Source organism: Tursiops truncatus, chromosome 14 (genome assembly GCF_011762595.2).
Source record: "Tursiops truncatus isolate mTurTru1 chromosome 14, mTurTru1.mat.Y, whole genome shotgun sequence".
Taxonomy (NCBI): domain Eukaryota; kingdom Metazoa; phylum Chordata; class Mammalia; order Artiodactyla; family Delphinidae; genus Tursiops; species Tursiops truncatus.
This window is the reverse complement of record NC_047047.1, coordinates 62,470,711-62,490,782: the sequence shown is the minus strand read 5'-3', so window position 1 is coordinate 62,490,782 and position 20,072 is coordinate 62,470,711. Positions and strand designations below refer to the sequence as shown.

At 38.8% G+C, this 20,072-nt stretch overlaps 1 protein-coding gene across 15 annotated transcripts in view; it reads left to right on the top strand.

Moving 5' to 3' along the window:
- Positions 1 to 20,072, top strand: part of LTBP1 (latent transforming growth factor beta binding protein 1) — a 424,762-nt gene that overhangs the window by 290,141 nt on the left and 114,549 nt on the right. For 10 of the 15 annotated variants that reach the window (XM_033838746.2, XM_033838748.2, XM_033838747.2 and 7 more), the window contains 5 exons: positions 176 to 274; positions 9,039 to 9,164; positions 10,384 to 10,509; positions 10,913 to 11,035; positions 14,522 to 14,641. In XM_033838746.2, coding sequence (XP_033694637.1) covers positions 176 to 274; positions 9,039 to 9,164; positions 10,384 to 10,509; positions 10,913 to 11,035; positions 14,522 to 14,641 — 594 coding nt within the window. The remainder of the gene's footprint in view (positions 1 to 175; positions 275 to 9,038; positions 9,165 to 10,383; positions 10,510 to 10,912; positions 11,036 to 14,521; positions 14,642 to 20,072) is intronic. The other 5 variants (XM_033838744.2, XM_073791452.1, XM_073791454.1 and 2 more) reach the window with 1 other exon arrangement.

Here is a 20,072-nt window from a genome sequence, read left to right as displayed (position 1 = left end):
ATGTTGAAACCAGGGCTACAGGCTAATACCATGAGCTTTAGGGACCCATAGCTGTTCCTATATCCAAGAATTACTGTGGTATGTTGTTAGATTAAATTATGCTTGCATTTTGAAATGGATCTCAATGCACATAACAGCCTTTAATTTTCATTTTATTCCCTCCTTCCTCGTATAGTAGTGATTGAAAAAACATCACCTCCTGTGCCTGTGGAAGTAGCTCCTGAAGCTTCAACATCAAGCGCCAGCCAAGTCATTGCACCTACTCAAGTAACAGGTAGGTGCAGTACTGATGTCACAGAGCCTGTGGAGGAGACGTGGATATGAACTTCATTTTAAATGTAGTGTCGAAGCTGTATCACATGTATCACAAGATTGCTCATGGCAGAGTTAGTCATAAGAGCAAATATTTGGAAATAATCTAAATACTGTTTAAAGGAGGAATATGTTTAAACGAGTTATGGTACATGTGCAGCGGAATATCACATAGCTATAAATGTTTTAAAAGTATTTAATGTTGTGAGGAGATGCTTATGGCAAAATATTAAGAAATATAGAACACAGTGATTCCAGTTTTATTTTTTAAATGTTTACAAACAGAAAAAGTTCATCACAGTGTTTAACCATCCCCAGTTGATAGGATCATGGATAACATTTATGCTCTCCAATATATTTTTATATATTTTAAAATTCTTTATAATAAACATATATTATTTTAATCATTAGTGACAAATTATAAAGATTTATCATAATTTGTAACCAACAGCCTGAAAGTTAATATCCTTAATGTATAGTGAGGTCTTATACATCAGCAATAAAAATGCTGATAGAAAAATGGAAATAATGTAATCAGGTAATTCATAGATAACATACCAAGAAACATATATGTAATAGGAAATTTCAACTTTACGAGTAGTCAAAGAAATGCAAATTAAAATGAGAATTCTTTATTCTTAACAAATCAGTATTTAATTTTTACTAGAGTGAAATTGAGGCTCTCACACATAGCTGAAAGGAATGTAAACAGAAAAGTTCAACTTTTCTGGAAAGCACAAACTGGCAATATGTGTCAAGAACTTTAAAAAATCTTCAAGACTTTTAAGTCAGTATCCCATATTAAAATAACTAGTATAAGGAAATAACGTCCCCGCAAACAGTTGTAATGGTTTATATAAATGGACGCTTACCACAGCACCATGTATAATAGAGAAATAGAAAAAAAAAAACCTAAGTATTTAACTATAGGGAAATAGATAATTATATCTACATTGAAACAGTATGCTACCATCAAATATTACAGTATTTTTGAAGAATTTTTATTAAACTCTCTCAGAAAATGGTCACAAGATATTGTTAAATACAAGATGAAGTATATGAAAATGAAGGATACAGTGTATTAAACCTAATATGTATAGCTGATTCACTTTGCTGTACAGTAGAAACTAACACAACATTGTAGAGCAGCTATACTCCAATAAAAATTTAAAAACAAAGAAACACAAGGATTTACTGTGTAGCACAGGGAACTATATTCAATATCTTGTAGTAACCTGTAATGGAAAAGAACCTGAAGGAGAATATAAATATATGATTGAATATAAATATAAAAAAAAAGACATACATACATTGAGAAAATGCTAGAAGAAAATACATCAGATATTAGCAGTGATTATTTTTTGTAGTGGGGTCTGAGGTTCGGGTGTTGTTTCATTTTAGAATTTTTTGTGTATTCCACATATTCTTGTGTGGAAATATAGTATTATAATCAGAGAAAATATCACTAAGATGTATCACAGCAGCTTAAGTTCCTGATGTCATTGCAGGATGAGGCTGGCAATGGGTTGGCAGGAGAAGCTAATAGAGGAGTTTGCAGCCTCCCTTAGAATTTCACCTCTTCAGAAACATGACATGCATCATTTCCAATAGACATGTGCTTGGTTAGATGTGTTAATTAGTGGGACTGTGGTGATCATTTCACAATGTATACATATTAAAATATCAAGTTGTACACCTTAAATACATACAGCTTTTATATGTTTTAAAAAACCAAAAACTTTTACCCATTTTCTCAAAATTGTGGATGTAATTTCTCTTAGATACTTGAACTGATACAGCAGACTAGAAAGTGTTTTTAAAAAGCACCCCTGCCCCAAGGTGAAATGCAGTTGACTAAATAGTGCAGAGTCACATCATGGACCCAGCAGTGTGTTTTCACCTACTTCAAGGATACCCTCAAGGTGCAGCTGCACCCAGAGCCATGGTCTTCCCACATGAATGCAGGGCAACTGCTCTTTGGTTTTACTATAAATACCGAGTAAAGTGTTATAGAAATGTTAGCTATTCTAAATATTTCTAGTGATACGGTGAAATGCTAGTGATTTTTTTTTTAATGGCTGTGGCTAAAATTGTTATTCTCTGTTCTGAAGTCACATGTATGTCTACCCACTTTATTAATCCCATCTATGAGAGACTCTGCTATGCAGTGCAAGGCATACAAACATGTAATATACCATCTTGGTCAGGGAGGATCTTCTCATTGTTTATATCAGCATTAAAAAGAAAAATTGCAGTCTGTCAGTGCAAAAGTTCTTTCAAGTACTGTTTCCATTTTCCAATGTGAAGACATACTTTTCTGCCTTTTTAACAATGGCTGACTTCAACCATCAGACTTCTTGCAAACTAGCTTTGTAGAGGTTAAGTTTGGCTGGATAAAGGTAGCCAATCATTTAAATGCAGGCCTGTGAGGAATAATAAATTGCAGTTACTCAGCTTCAACTGAACTGCGGAGCTGATTGAAAAAAATGAAAGTAGCTGTGCTATATGAAGTTGTTAGAAGACAGCTTAATTTGAGTTTGGCAGAGATACAGGGCTAACATCTGCTATCACATGTTTGAAGCACAAATATTTCCTTCCAGGAAACAAGTGACATTGAAATTTTATCTTCATGCAGCATTTGTAGGTGCTCTGACTTCATATAGTAAAAGAATCTTTCTAGAACAATCCATGGGGAGAACATTGTAGATAGTCTTTGAATTTAAATGGCTTGCAATTTTTGGAGCCATACTACATGATCTGTAATCTACACTAGAACAAGAGGACTGTTTTGTATCAAATTTAATTGAAATCAAAATATAGATGTTCCCATTGGTTTTGATAAGAGAGCCAAACATGTAGATTGAAGGAGCAATCTGATCATTTCTTTCTGAAACATTAGGCAGTGTTTTTTTTGTTTTGTTTTGTTTTGTTTCCCCTAGAACACAAAGGAGGTAGATGTTTGTCAGTCTTAGTTTTATCCATAAATTGAAGAAAGGAATAAAATAATAAGTAGGTACCTAAAATAAACAAAATAAGCTCCACATTGCTCGACGATATCTTTATGATGCTGAGATTGGAAGTAGCCTTTGCAGATTTCATCAGACTCACTTTGACGTGCAATAATTATAAAGTGAGCCACGTATTTGCAGGGAATAAGTGTGATACTTTCCACTCTCAGCAGCTCAGTTGGTGGTTTGCAATATTATTGGTATACTGTTTCCAAATAAATGATACATTTCAGCATATAAATTCTTGATTTAGCATAGTCTCTTAATAGCTCAAGGGTAGGTTGGAAAATCAAACCTTTATTTCTCTGGCGAGTATTTACAAAGTGGGAACATCTGCTTCAGTTGTTGTGGGACAGTTTATGCTCTTTGTGGGGCAGTTAGGAAGCCAGGGCATTTCTGTAAACCTTTCCATGAGTTGACATTTGATGCCTTCCTCCAGCTCTTCCTAAACTTTCTCCATGGCCCTTGCAGACCAGCCAGAAATTATTCTTTGACTTTCAATGACTGCTTTGTGTAAACCTTTGTAATCATCATGGCCCAAACATTATAACAACAATTTTGCTCATTGGATCTTTTCCAGAACTCAGAAATGACCACTTTATAAAAACCTTTGTCCCTGAAGCATATTACCAGTATCATGACAGCCTCAATAAACTATGTATGCTAATGGAAGGTGAACTTCTTTCCATGTTAACTCATCATGCTTTAATATTTCCAGCTCTGTTTATTTATTTATTTTGAGTAATCACATGATGAGGAAAAAAGCTAAAGGTCAGCATACTCACTTTCATATTTTTGTCAAAAGCTCTTTTTCATTTAATTCTTAAAAATAAAAACACCAAACTCGTAAGCCCACCACTGGCCTTTTTGCCGGGATAAATAGAGCATTTGGTTTTCCACTAGCTTTTGGTCATGGCTCTTCTTCCAAATTCTAAACGGGCTCCTGGGAAAGAAACAGTAAGGTCCTTGGCCCAGTGCAGGTGAAGCTCTTTCAGGGGCCACAGGTAGTAGGAAAGCATAGGGCGGTCCTGCAAACCTGGGGAAATGTGATAGGTGTAATGAAGGAGGACACCTGGAAGAGTCCAGTGGGAGCAGTCTCTTGATCTCTGGGAAACCAAACATGCTTTAGAAGAGAAGACATTATCATTAACCAGAGTGCCCGGGAGGCCAGTAATTAGTGCTTCTTGTGCGAGGCTTTGCCATATTCCCAGGGTTTGTGTTGACGCTATCAGCATGTACAGGGAAATGTATGTTTTGACCTGAACTGATCCTTTCCACGGGAACAGGCTCACAAGCCTATGTGTGAGTGACCTCTTAGAAAACTGTAAAGCATAACGTCTGTGCCCCACAAAACCCAGAGAAAGCCAGCAACTTTTTTTCAGTTTTAAGACAATACCCTCAGGACTTGGCTTTCTGTATAACTTATATGTGATCAAGAATGAAAGTGGGGCTTCCCTGGGGGCGCAGTGGTTGAGAGTCTGCCTGCCGATGCAGGGGACACAGGTTCGTGCCCCAGTCTGGGAAGATCCCACATGCCACGGAGCGGCTGGGTCCGTGAGCCATGGCCGCTGAGCCTGCGCGTCCGGAGCCTGTGCTCCGCACTGGCAGAGGCCACAGCAGTGAGAGGCCCGCGTACCGCAAAAAAAAAAAAAAAAAAGAATGAAAGCGTAACAGACAAGGAGGGAAAGCATGGGAAGAGGTGGTGGGAGACATGCTTTTAAAGTTTTAAAATAGGAGTAGCAGTAATTTACTTTTTACCTTAAAAATGGTATTGATCAATTTTTTTGGTTCTTTTGTTTTTTTGAGCCGTGGTTGGCGTAACATTATATAAGTTTAAGATATACAGTGTGTTGGTTTGCTACATTCGTATATTGCACTATGATTACTACAAAAGCATTAGCTAACACCTTTATCATGTCACATACTTTTCCTTTTTGTGTGTTGAGAACAGTTAAGATTTAATCTCTTAGCAACACTGGAATTTATAATACAGTATTGTTGACTATAATCTGGTAAATTTTTTGATGAGTAGTAAAGAGAAAGCAGAGGTGTTTCGAAGTTGTTATGGCTTTCTTTTTTTGTTTAATTTAGAAGGGTGGAATCCTCCTAGCAAATGGATAAAAGGTATCTCTGAGGACAAACTAATAAGTTACATTCATCACTCCTATATAAAAAAAAAAATGGGGCAAACAGTGTAGAAATCAAGTATACGTTAGTAAATGTCCCTTCGTTCCTTTGATGTATCTCTTAGTACCCTCTAGTGGTGTCAGAGTAACATTTTCTTACATACGTTAGTACCAAATGGGATCAACATTTTCAAGCTGCATCTTTATATACTTAATCTGAGGTAATCAACTAAAAATTCTCAAGCTTTCCTCATAACTATTTCAACCTCATAGCTTCCATTTAAGATACTAGATTGGAAGGAAAGGCTATTATTATTCATTTCTTAAGACTAAGGAATTAAAATTCTTAACCATTTCTCCTATCTTAGATCTGACTTAAGAAGAAAAGATCTAAATATTGGCACACTGGTATAGGAATGTATCTCCTCTGAATTAAGCATCACATATTTTTTTTTTTTTTTTTTTGCGGTACGCGGGCCTCTCACTGCTGTGGCCTCTCCCGTTGCGGAGCACAGTCTCCGGACGCGCAGGCCCAGCGGCCACGGCTCACGGGCCCAGCCGCTCCGCGGCACGTGGGATCCTCCCGGACCGGGGCACGAACCCGTGTCCCCTGCATCGGCAGGCGGACTCTCAACCACTGCGCCACCAGGGAAGCCCAACATCACATATTTTTGAAGACTTTTGTTCACACATGTAAAATAATCCATCCTAAAGCTATACCTGAAAGGACAAATAAATATTTGGTAATCAACATATTGGTATGTGTGGGGCTGGGGGTGGGGCAATGAGTACTGATCAAGCCTTTCCTGAAAACCCCAGATGTACAGCCTTTTAATTCTGAATTCTTGTTCCTAGTATATTAAGTCATCTTCTAATTTTTCTTTTTGCAAATCTGATCAGTATGTCTTTTCTGCTTTAAGCAAATGGCAGATAAGAACATAATGGAAATAATTACAAAGAAAATCAAGAAATCTAAATACCAATAATTTTCAAAGAAGGCATCTACCTACCTTAAGAATAGCTGGTTAAAGATGTGCTTCTCACACTATTCTACTAAAGAATTCTTAGAAACAGAGAAGGGAGTGCTTACCTGAGGGTCTAGGAGTAGAACCTGGAGAAGATTACCTTTTCTACCTTCAGATTTTTGTGGCACATAGAAATAATAATTTTTTAAGAAAGACTTTTCTGATTATAGAAGTAATTATACCTGTTCATTGTAGAAATTTTGAAAAATACAGAAAAATATAGACAATACAAATCCCCATAATTGTAACACTTGACTTATTTCCTTCCAGTCTTCTTTTCTGTGCATAAAATAATTTAGATCATACCCTATATTATAATTTGTACCTAACTATATTTTCTTAACAAATAAGCATTATCCTATCCTGTTAATGATTATATAATGATCTATGCTACGTACATATCATAATTCATTGTTTTATGTTGTTAGTATCAGTCACTTAAGTCTAGGCAATCGTGTTAATCACCCATGTTTTTTTAGCCTTTTGGATCATTTTTTCTGTAATTTGATATTATACTGACTATAAACAATCTTTTTCGGATAGTGAATTAGCATAAATAGGCTCACTAAAGGTATAAGTAACTTGTAAATGTGTGGTTTTTTCATAATCCAAGTGATTTGGTGCAAAATACTGCAGCTCTGTAGTCGTATGCGTCCTTATAAAGCCTAGCAACTTTTCAAATGACTTGCATCGGTTGTCTTAAAATCACAGCACAGTGAATAACACTTGATGAAAAATGAATGTGGTTTGGGTTTTGGAGAGCAACCTCAACCCCAACTTAGGTCATTTCCATAGTGAATTTTTGTTAAAACACTGTTTTTCACATCTTTCTTCAGAATTCACAGTGGGTTATTGGTGACAGTAGCATGCCTGTTTTTCTTTTCCTTCAAGCCATAGATTGCTCTAACAAAGGTGTGATTTAGCTTGTCATGCTTGAGGCCCCATCTTCCTCCACTGGGCCGCTTGGGCTCATCCATGGTCTCATCTGTTTTAAGCGTTGTTTACTACGTGATGACAGTGAGATAGTAGCCCAAGGTAGTTATTATAAATGTGCTGTTTCTTTGTTATCTATTCTTAAATGACTTCAATAGGAACAACCACAGTAATCAGTAATAATGGCTAACTTTTAAAAAATTTTATTTATATTTTTATTTTTGGCTGCGTTGGGTCTTCGTTGCTGCGCGCGGGCTTTCTCTAGTTGCAGCGAGTGGGGCCTACCCTTCGTTGCCGTGGGTGCTCATTGTGGTGGCTTCTCTTATTACGGAGCAAAGGATCTAGGTGCGCAGGCTTCAGTAGTTGCAGCACGGGGGCTCAGTAGTTGTGGCTCACGGGCTTAGTTACTCCGCGGCATGTAGGATCTTCCCGGATCAGGGCTCGAACCTGTGTCCCCTGCATTGGCAGGCGGTTTCTTAACCACTGCGCCACCGGGGAAGCCCAATAATGGCTAACTTTTATTGAGCACATATAATGTGCCAGGCATTGAGCTACATGCATTATTTAGGTTAACTCTTTAGAACTTCACGCTCTGAAGTTGGTGCTCTGATAATTCTCATTTACACAGACAGAAAAGTGAGGCTTAGATTGTTTAAGTAACTTGCTCTTTGTTACAGAGCTAAGAAAGGGCAGCGAGGTTGGTACCTGTACTATCCTCCAAGGCTGGGCTTCTGACCACCAGCTGTGCCCCCCGCCCCCCACTATTCTATTATACATTCTTACAAAGATCATTGAAATCAACAGACTGTCTTGGAGTAATTCATCTCAGGTCACCTTTGAGTCCTCAGGTCCTCTTGGTAATAAAACACGCCGTGATGGCCTTCACCCACCCTCCCACCCGTGGGAGCTCCTCTCACCTTCCCTTGACCACGGCCTTGTCTGTGGGTGGAGTGAGGACTCGGGGCTCATCTTCTCAGGCTTCATAGAAGAAGCCAGTCTCATGCAGGAATCAGGAGGAGAGTGAGGGAGGAATTGAGCAGAGAAGATTTGGAAGAAGATTCTGTACTAGTGTAAATAAAATATGCTCCTGTTGAAATTGGCAAATGAAGAGTAAGTTGCATCCAGAAGTTCTGCTTTGATTAGAAGTGGTAAATCTTTCTGGAGAATTAATGAGAAATTTGGAAGGAGGTTGAGTATAGTTTTTGGAACTTGAATTTGGCCTGCTAACAAATAGAAAGTTACCATCTATTTCTTATCAGGAGAAATCATGTGATTGGTCCATCATTCAAAATGAACTGGAGTGGATAGAAACTCATTGATGGGCCATCTTGGAAATTCACAATTGACTATAACGTTTTAACATGGCCTCTTTCCGAATTTCCACCTTCTCCAGTTCATCTTAGAAGTTGTTTCATTAAGAATTATTCATGACCTTGGCTGGGACTAACTGATGAATTATGAAATGATGATCATCGGTAATCAAATGAATTTATACTTGATTTTAGAGTATAAAATTTTGTTTTCTAATTGCATACCTGGCAATAAGGTAATCAGGAAACACAAGTAATGGTTTGCAAGTAGCAATGGAATCTTTGTTTATATCTGTTTTTCCCTACATTTTTTTATTTTTAAAGAAATCAATGAATGTACTGTGAACCCTGATATCTGTGGAGCAGGACACTGCATTAACCTACCGGTGAGGTATACCTGTATATGCTATGATGGCTACAAGTTCAGTGAGCAACAGAGGAAATGTGTTGGTAAGAAGAGACACTTTTGGTAGATGAGATTATTAAATATCAAATATTTGCACATAAAGAACATTTTTTTTATTATGGGGAAAATGTTATTGTGTTTAATTTTTTAAAAATTTTATCCCTGAGCTAAGGGTACTCAAAAAGAGGTTCAGTAAACTCCTAGGAAGCTCTTACCGCTTGGTTCAATGCTACCTACCTTGCCAAGTGTAATACAATTACATAAAGGTGGAATAACTTCCCAAAGCTTTTCAGGGAAAGAATATAAAATTAAGAGTTCTAGAAATAGCTATCTACAAACATATTTAGCAAAACAAATTAATATATTCTGCAGTAAAGAATTATGTTCATCTAAGTTCATAAAATCTGATTTTTAAAAGGGATTTCTATAGTGAAAATCAATATATTCTGACACAAAACTATTAATGAATTTATGAAGTAGGGATCTCATATATGCTTCTTTGGGGAAAAAAATGAATCTCAAAAAGGGGTGTAATAGTGTTAAGTAGGTCATTTTAATGTGTTAACACTAAATTTAATATCATTTTTTTAGAAAAAGAAAATTCAGCACTAAGAGCTATAAGGCAAATATAGAGCAACAAAGGCATATACCTAATTAAACCCACTGTAATATACTAAATGCCATTATGCAGATGTGACTTTTGCCGTTTTGTTTTGCATATATATGTGGGGTGAGGTGTGAGGGGAACATCCACCTGCTCCATCATAACATGGCTCTGTCTCTTGAATTTGTATACATTAGATGTATTATGTTTAGAACCCCAGCACATAAAGTTGAAAAGGGCAGTCGGTCAAAATGATTCAGTCTCGCTTTACCCAAGTGCACAGTGAAAGAGTGCCTGTCCCACCATTTCTGACTGTCTCTGCTGAGCTGGCCTGGGAGTTGCACAGTGAATTCCAGTGCTTACATGACTCCAGTTATCAGGCAGGTCCTTTTGTGGTGACCTGAAATCTTTCTCTTTGAAACACCTATGTCAGGGTTGTAGCTTGAGCTTTCAAAGCAGTACACCGTATGTGTATTCCCTTTTCCCAGTAACAGCCCTTCAGGTATTCAGGAAGACTGATCGTGTCTCCTTTTACTGTTTTCCTCACTTATAAAGGTTTGTGGGACACGGGGGTTGGTGTGCTGGTATTTCATGAACAGAGAGACTGAGAATTTCATGCTAGACTACACTAATCCTTTTATCTGTCTTTTTGTTAACAGATATTGATGAATGCGCTCAGGCCCAACACCTCTGCTCCCAGGGACGCTGTGAAAACACTGAGGGAAGTTTCTTGTGTATTTGCCCAGCGGGGTTCATGGCCAGTGAGGAGGGTACTAACTGCATAGGTAATGACAGTGTTCTTTCAGATGTGTAAATTTCCACATGCGGATTTCTAGCTCCCCTAAGATTCCATCAGTCCAGGGCTTATTCAGACCACCCCAAATTTATTATTAAACCCCTGTTACAACATAGTTATCTGCTAGATACTGGAAGATTAAAAAATGGAATTTTTTCCCCAACAGTTTTGAATGAATAGTATCAAATGTCTGCAAAAACCAGAGGCGTTAAATGTTTTCTTTTGGATTCGAGTAAATCAAAACCACTCAATTTTTTGGAACAAATCAAAGAGACGATAGATGTTAGGAATCAGTTGCTTCATTCTTAACATTGAACTAACCTGGGAGACGGGAGAGGTTTGGAATTATGTTTTGGGAAATAAAACTCGACAACGTTTTCTGCTTTGCGTAGATGTTGATGAGTGCCTGAGGCCAGACGTCTGTGGGGAAGGGCACTGCGTCAATACCGTGGGGGCCTTCCGGTGTGAATACTGCGACAGCGGGTACCGCATGACCCCCGGAGGCCATTGCGAGGGTGAGTCTGCTGAGAGGATGGGGAGCCTGCGCCCCTTTGAAGTGCTGAGTGCACGTGACCATGAAATGCAGGGCTGGGTCCAGAACCCAGGGCTGGCGGGCACCTGGCCTGGTACGAATTTTCCTTCACCACCGATCTGTGCAGGATACCAGCTCATCCAAGCTCTTGCTGCCTTCTGGGATCACAGCCCCTTTGCCTTACTTCAGTGGCTCTGTCTGGGTCATTTTCCACCTTCATATGCTCTTTATTACTCATTTCAGTATCTGCCTTCTCTGGTATGTGGAGTGAAATCACTTTTAGAACAGTTAACTGCAGAGGATTTTGGTACAAACCCAGACTTAATTGTAGTGTCTGCATCATTCATCTGGGGGCATGGTGCAGGTGTCACCAGTGCGGACTTATTGTTTTCGACCTTTTCTCCTTGTTCCATTCCTTTGTCTCAGCTTCTTTCTTTCGCATGTGTTCTGGGACTTGCTTGCAGACTGTCTACAGAAGTGCTGTCTGACCAGCTCCAAGTCAGATTCCAGCTGTGCTAGATAAAATTTCTTTCGTATTGACCCCAGCAATGGATTTGCTCTCGTTGTAAAAATGTTTTGAAAAGTTTTTAACTTTTCAAAATTAAAATGATTAACCATTGAATATTTCTGCTCGTGCCTGTGTCCAAGTCACACAGGTACTTTTTGAAACCACCACGGTACGCTTTGAATAATGATTTTCGTGAAGAAATATGTTGAACCTCTGCTTAAATCTTGCCAAAGAAATGTGAGGGCAGAGGAGCAGGGGTCTCTGGGCACGTTTTTGAGGAGACTGTCTGTAGGGATGGTGCTGGTTCTGTGGGGTTCCCTGCCCGGCTGCCTGACATTGAGCCTCTTTTCAGACGTGGCTGGGCCTCCAGCACTCGGGAGGGATGGGCCAGTTGGGGCAGGCTGCTCTCAGCTGTCTCTTGGCTCCTACATGTTGGTTTTCTTCGTGGTTCTAATGACCGGGTCTGGAGGGAGAGCTCATTAGACAGTTTTTTGGCAGCCTGCACCTGCCTTTCTTGCTGGCCCCTTGCCTCAGCCCCTGAGTTATCTGGAGAGAAGTGGGGAGCGTTTTATGTTACTGCATCTCTGATCAGCTCCCATCGGAACACAGATATGAACTCTTCTCCTGACGGCTGAGGGCCATGGGACAGCACAGGTGTGAAGTGTCCCTACTTTCCTCTTAAACGGGGGGACCCTCCCTCTGCTCTGGAGGTAGCTTGAGGATGGGGAGAGCAGAGACTATGGCATGACCCCCGCAGTCAGTCACTGTCTAACTTGGAGCCAGGTACGTAGCCCCTTCAAAACTTAGTTCTTCATCTGTAAAATGGGAACCATGCAGTGAACTTTCAGGCTTGTGCAAGTAAATGGGTGTTGCAGAATGTTGTATGGTGCCTGTCACCTTGTTCTCAAGAAGTGTTAGTTTCCTTAAACTTCCCATTTCCCTGACTCGTTTTGTTTTTGCATAGATCTTCTCAGAACATCTGTAATTGTGGGAATGTTTTTTAAAAAAAAAGGCGTGGGTATGTCTGACAAGCATTTATTTGCAAAGCAATGCTCCTCCAGAAGGTCAAATATGGATCCTCAAGTTCTACACACAGACTCAGGACAGGAAGATAAGCTATTTAGGAATTACCAGAGCATAAGGATGGACAGGAGAAAGGAATAGAAAAGAAATTTGAAGGTAAAGGAAATAAATGGAAAGCAGCTAGGAGACTATTCAGTGTAAAGAAATTATTTAACAGAAATATCACCAGCATTCCCTGAGTAAATAATTATATAATTCTATCCCCATGAAAAGGCTTGAAATGAAGGAGTCAAATAATGTAGCTGTTTTCTCATTTCATCATGGACTAGAACCAAAGGTCCCCGGGCTTCTGGCTCACTGAAGATTTTCTCAGCTGTCACTGACAAAGTTGCTTTCAAACAGTGCCAGTCTCCAAGGAGTCTATTGTAGTTTACAGACGTTATCTCATGCATCCTTACTTTATTCTGTGAAGGTATTACCAGGCCGGTTGTCCCTCATTTACAGATGAGGGAACAAGCAAACAGAGGTGAGAGCAACAGGAAATGCAGGGATATTGTCTTGTGTTTCTCAGCGTTGTACCTTATTTATCAAACCAGCCTATCTCAATGACCCTCTCTGACTTAGCAGTTGTAGTTCCATTTTTTAAAATATCCCATACAGAGAAGGATGTAATGCTGTTTGGAAAATGAAACTGGCAAGCATCATCTTTTTGTAGAACAAGAAGTCCCAGAACATCTGACCTAAAAAAAACACTGTGTGTCATTGTCTATTGGCAAGAATTTTTCGCTGATAGGAAAAAAAAAAAAAATTACAACACTGACCTGGTGCTTATTCTATTAATAACATCTTTTACCTTAAGCATCTTTTCACACATGTCTATTGATATATAATGAGAGATGATTTTTGAGAACTTACCAGAATGATGACCTCAAATACCCATGTATGTTCAGTGTATTCATTATATATTTCTTTCAATTTTTAGCTTATGTCCTGAAAAATCTGTTTACATTTTAGGTATGATTAGAGGTCCTATATACATCTCATATTGAGACACTTAGACATTGAATCCACTCACTTGAATTCAAAACTCAACTCCAGAAAAACACCTATTTTTGTTGGGGTTGGTACCCAAGGTTTTACTACTCATCTTAAACTGTTGAACCATCTCCTATATGTTACTTTTCCTCCATTTTATTGTTTTACTATTCTTAAAAAAGCCTGAAGCTCCTGTATCTCTGCCACAGTTCTATCTGTATTTAAGGTGTTTTTTTTTCTCCTCACATTGAAAAGAACAAGGATTAATAACTTTCGTTAGCTGTGAATGGGAAAAGTAAGGTGTATTTTAAACCAGAATGTATTACCCTATGATCATTCACTGTATTTTCTGGAAAATCTTGGAAGTATTTGATGAGTTCGTTCTCTCCTAATATTCTTTTTCCACCTCCGAGGAATTCCTCTCATATGCAATGTTTTAAATTATTCAAACCTAGGATGTTTTGGGGGCCATGAAGCCAAAGCAAGAATTTCCCTAGGGCGTCCAGTGACTGCAGAGAGAACCTCTAGCCAGGTGGATAAATGGCTTCCTCACACTCATGTCCATTTCTTGTATTTCTTTCTGGCAAGCCATGGTATTACTTGAAAGGTTTGATGTCCAGAGAGTGGCCCCAGAGAACTGCCAATTCCCCGAGTGGAGAGGTCTGGGCCTGCCAGTTGGAGAATTGGGGCCATAAAGGTTTGCATGCATGGTATGCATGGTATACTCGGCCATGCATTCTCACTGGGTGTTTAAGTACAGACCCAGTGTGTCACTTTTTCAGTTATTGTTTTCCTCACCAAAATGTAGATAAAACATGCCTCTTTTCCCTTTCATCATACGAGTCAGTTTGTGTTTTAGTATTCCGATAAAATGTCTGTGACCTAGCTTTTTTATTTTTTCAGATGTTGATGAATGTTTAACTCCAAGTACTTGTCCAGATGAGCAGTGTGTGAATTCTCCTGGATCTTACCAGTGTGTTCCCTGCACGGAAGGGTTCCGAGGCTGGAATGGGCAGTGTCTTGGTAGGTACTAGAGTGTTATCATAGTTGTGTTTCGTCTGTCTGGTCCGTTTTCTGACAGAGTGGTATAATGCCAAGTGAGGCATCTTTCAAAGTGGAAAAAGAAAAAAAGGGATGTAACAAACTCATGTCATTCAGAGAAAAGTTCTAAGTAACTTTTAACCATGAAGAAAGTAAGAAATTCAGTTGACATGAAGGAAGTGAGATTTTACATGGGACAGATAATTCTGATGGAAACAAATTGTTAGCCCTGGTGTGATTAATACCCAAAACCAAATAAAATAATCAGTGCCACAGAGAGAGAGAAGTGGAGAGCAAAATGCTTAAAAAGAGAGAAAAGGCATGAGAAGCTACCCCAGACTCATAGAATCAGGAAATATACACAGACTTGCAGCACAAGTTGCAAATGTAGAAAGAGAAATCTGGATTGATTGCCCGTGCCCCTATATTCATTCATTCATTCATTCATTCAAGTATTTAACAAATATGGAGTACCTACTTCAGGCACTGAGGAAGCTAAGTGATGAATCTGCTTTGGTCCCAATTACCTGTGCTCTAGTTAGCTTTCCCTGTTAATGGTTTTCCTTTGTGTTCCTGATCTTTTTCTGCTCCATGCCACATTCTGACAATGTGAGTTAAACGTTTCCGTCCTTCCTTCCTTCCTGTCTTCCACAAATGCAGTAGAACTCACTATCTATACCCAGAGTTGTACTCAGTGCTGGGATACACTGAGGGACCAAAAAAGTACCTTCTTCATGGAACTTACTATCTAGTTGAGGAGACAGATACTCAGCTAGACATGTCATAAGTAAATGCAAATGTACAAATGAGCCAAGTGTTAGGAAGGAGGGTTCTTTGATGTTACAAGAGCATATGACAAAATGAGTTGCCTCAAGGAAAATTCTTGAGTTAAGCTTTGGCCGGGGGTTTGACTGGGGTAGGGGATGGGAGGGAGATCATTTTGGACATTTGACATGTGCAGGGGGCTCGTGGAAGGAGGAAGCAGGTCATGTTCCAGAAGCTGAAAGGCTAGTATGCTGAAGGCCAGAGTACAAGGGAAGATTTGCTGCAGGACGAGGGGGCAGACCATGCCAGACCCTCTTGGTTCTACAAAAAAAAGTTGGTCTTTATTCTTACATCTCTGGGAAGACGCGTGGGTGTTCTAGAGGAGGTGGGATAGGTAGGCTTGGTGGAAGCACTCCCAATTTCAAAGCTTTGGACTCATCACCTGGCAGCATGAACTAAGCCTCTACCAGTTGCAGGTGGCCCCCTGCCCTGAATCTCATGCCCATCCCCAAGGGTCTCTATCAGTGGAATTATGAGATGTTGATCTTTGGGGAGAAGAAAATTTTTTGTTTCCATAAGCATTTGTTTATGTAATCAGCGTTGGTCAGAATGTGCATTTGGTTTTAATTTTTCCATTTGGCATAAATTTCATAGTTGCCTATCAAGGTTCCATTCTTGTACTCGTTTTCACATATCAACGCGTATTGTAATCCAAGAGCAGAGCCCGAACTTTACCTTAACTAACTAAAATTCACAATCGTGGTATAAACACAGCGCTGATTCATGCATTTACTAATGCAACATGACGGACCGAATGGGAAAGTGATGCTCTTCAGTGTAAATGCTTGGATCTAGGTTGGGGAATAATAATAAATGAGTTCTTCCACCTAGATGTGCGTAATCAATCTGATTGTGACCACGCTGCTCCAGCTGAGTGACAGAAACAGAGCACCTCATTTAACAGCAATATCATGTTGCCAGCCAGATTAGTAAAATCATAAGCAGAACTATTAGGTCACCATGTTACTCACCCCAAGTCACACACTTGGCCACTTGGCCAAGCAATAACTTTCGGTTTTGCATTGCCAACTAAGGTCACACATTTCCTATTAAAAGTAGGCTGGGTACTTTTCTCCTTCTGCCTTGGGTAGAGTTTTAGGTTTATGTCATCTGTCAATCAAGCTTCTCCTCTGTGATGTAATTACAATGCCATCCATTGCTCATCTTGAACTTGCAGTTCTTGTAAATTTCTCCTGTGGGCTATTGCAGATTGTACCAAAATGGATTTTTCCATCTTAGTTTTTTATGGCAGTTGAGCTGTGAATGTTAAAGTTGAGTGTGATGAAAAGCAGATATTGCAACATACCTTTCTGCTCAGATTGAGCCAATGAATGGACTGGATTTTTCTGCAATACTCTGACAGTGCTTGTGGATACCCAGTCATATCTTTTTGGGTTTGTTCCTTTATACATTTTAGGTCTTATCTTTCTACTTCTGGTACTCTAAAATACTTTTCAGAAGGTGCAATCCTACCTAAGCTCATCTTTGAGTTGAGCTCATTGATAACACAACCTGACATATATTCATTTCTTCATTTGCCACTTTCATCATTCAACACTGTATTCATACTTTGAGCCAGGCATTTTGTTTTAGACCCTGGGAGTTGAGAGTGAACAAAATAAATTTCCTCCCTTCATTGCACTTAGCCTCTAGAGTTCACAAGTAAGAAAGTAGAGCATATGGTATGTCAGGTGTGATGAGTGCCATGAAGTAAAAAAAAAAAAAAAAACTGCCTAAGGGATATAGAGAGTGTTAGAGATTCTATGGAGGTCAGAGAAGGCGTCAAATGATAAATGGTTTACAAAATGTTCCTTGCGAATCGACTGTTTCTGTGTCTAACAGTTAAATGTGACTAGTTTTGAGGCTTTCTCTATCCTTTTAGTGCAGACAATTCAGGGTATATTGATGAGACATTTTCCCCCAAGTTTTAATGTATGAGGGCATTAAAGACTAAAAAAAATTCCTGAATCTCATTGTTGAGAGAAAAGTCCTACACAGAACATTTGTTAGTTGTCATCTGTAGAGATGATAATCCCTACCTCGCTGGGCTGTTCTGTAAGTCTTAGTATCCTTCTTTTTCTACCACTGTCCTCTCACAGCATATTTTTAAGTTATTATAATTAAACTTATACAGTGTTGTACAGAATAGTACTTTCTTTGGCATTACGCTTATGGGTTTTTTTAAAAAAAAAACTCGATCTCGATGTCCAGTTGGCTCTTTTTTCTATTAAATGGTTTCATTAAGAATTAAGAATTGCCATTTTGACCCTTATGTTCTGCAGGGATTCGATGCCAGTTACACTTTATGCTGCTTTCGCTGACTAAATGGTGAACTTGCTGAAACCGTTAATGGCCTCTTTGTATTCATGCCATGTAAACTGGATCTTACTGATTGATGCTTCTCCTTGATTTATGAATTAGAACAGAAATTGTTTGGGGCAGAAACAGGTCAAATGTCAGCAGGTGCTGTCTGGGGTTTTATACTTTTTCCTAGGGTTTAGTTCAGGGCATATGATCCTTCATTCTCAATAGTTTATTGTGCACTTTCAAAATTTCTATCCCTTAATGCTTTTTTGGCAACTCGTGTTGGCTCTTCTGTTAATGTACCTTCTTCTTTCCAATTGTGGATTTCTGTGCTCTCTTGAGAGCCACTTTCATCGTTTTAACACTGTATTCCTTGGACCTCACATTCAGCCTGGAGCTGTTGCCCACACGATCCCCACCTTTTAGGACTATTTCATCACCCTGGGTTCTGGCCAGTTCCATCTGGCTGCTTTCAATCAGAACCGTTCTTGAAGGAAGCTAACGTGTCAAGTCCTCAATTTACAGGTTTCCCTTGACTGTTGAAGTACTAGCCTGATTCAGACCTGACTAGAGCCATCCCCCAAAGGAAATTCTCTAATGTATAATTGTTTAAAGGTGCATTCAATAACTGTGATATAAAGATCATATTTCCCTGAATTTAGGCAGATTATGGGCTATGTGACCTCTCTGAAGCTTGGTTTCAATATCTGTAACATGTGTATTGAAATACTTTCTTCATGGGGTTTATTGTTAGAATTAAATGTGATATAAAGCACTGAGTAAGGTGTCTGACACAAGGTAGGACCCAAGAAATGTTATAATCCTTCCTCCCCCAACCCTATTACCTCCGTTTTATTTCCCTTGTCCTGAAATAGAAGAAATGCAATAATAACTGATACCTGTTAAAGTAAATTATATGTCAAATTTTTATGGATAACTGTCTTCTCTTTGGTTTTCTTTAAGCTCATTTCATATAGTTTTTAACTGTCATAGGAGCTTTCTCTTTTGAATCTAAGTTGTCTCAATCTTACAGTTTCCTTTCAACTTCTGAGCATTTTTGTTTTGCTGGAATATACTTCTTGAGAATCATAATGCTTTTCTGCAGTGTCATCCCTAACAAATGTTTTCACTTCTACAGTACTGCCATCCTCTTTCTTTTGCTTCACTTTCTTTGCTCACCTTCACAATATCTACACAATAGACACAATATATAATATCTGTCACCTGGTAGATGTGCGCAGCTAGCCTTTTTTGAGTTTATTGCCTTGCCTTATAGTTGAGTCTAACAAGCCATGTGATACGGGGACACAAATTTCTGAGATTTTAATCAAAGTGATCCTTCTTTGTTGGCCGTAGTTAAGTTAATGATGACTTTGTGACTCCCGTTTGAGTGTTCTAAATGTAGTAGGTCTTCAGTATTTGAAGAACTTAGTATTGTTCAATCCACTTGACAACTGGTTAGCCACAGTCTTAACCAAAACCAGGTGCAGAAAACTTGCAGGATAAACGTGGAGAGCTCCTTGTTCTAGGAGTTCTTTTCACCTAAGGATTTCTTTTCAGATTTTAAGACTCATTGTTAACCTTTATGGAATATATGAAAATTCATAAACTTAAAAAAAATTGAAGACTTTAGTCCTACAATTATTCTTTTTATGTAAGATGGCAGCTGAGCTCACGGTCTACCTTTTGTGGATATTATAAAATGTGCAAACATCAGCCTTGTCCCTAAATCATTATATGCTAAAGGAATCTTCTAGTCAGTCAGTAAGTAGTTATTGAGTGCCTACCTATGTATATGTCTGCTAGATGCCAGAGAAGATTTGAAGCTGTAAAGAAGCAAAACAAAACAGTGTAGAATGGTATAAGGGCCTGGGGGTGGGGGAATTGGGGAGATGTTATTAGAGGATAACACACATTTGCAACTAGTAGGTGAGCCCTGGAGATGTAATGCACAGTTTAGTGATTGTAGTCAACAATACTATATTATAAACCTCAAAGTTGCGAAGAGACTGGATATTAATTGTCTTCACCAGGAAAGAAATAATAATTGTGAGACATGATAGATGTGTTGGTAATGCTACAGTATTGATCATTTTGCAATATGTGTATCAAATCGTCCCTTAAACTTGCACAATGTTACGTTTTATTGACGTATAGTTGATTTACAATATTGTATTAGTTTCAGGTGACAACGTAATGATTCAACATTTTTGTAGATTATGCTCAATTTAAAGATTTTACAAAATAATGGCTGTATTTCCCTGTGCTGCACATTACATCCTTG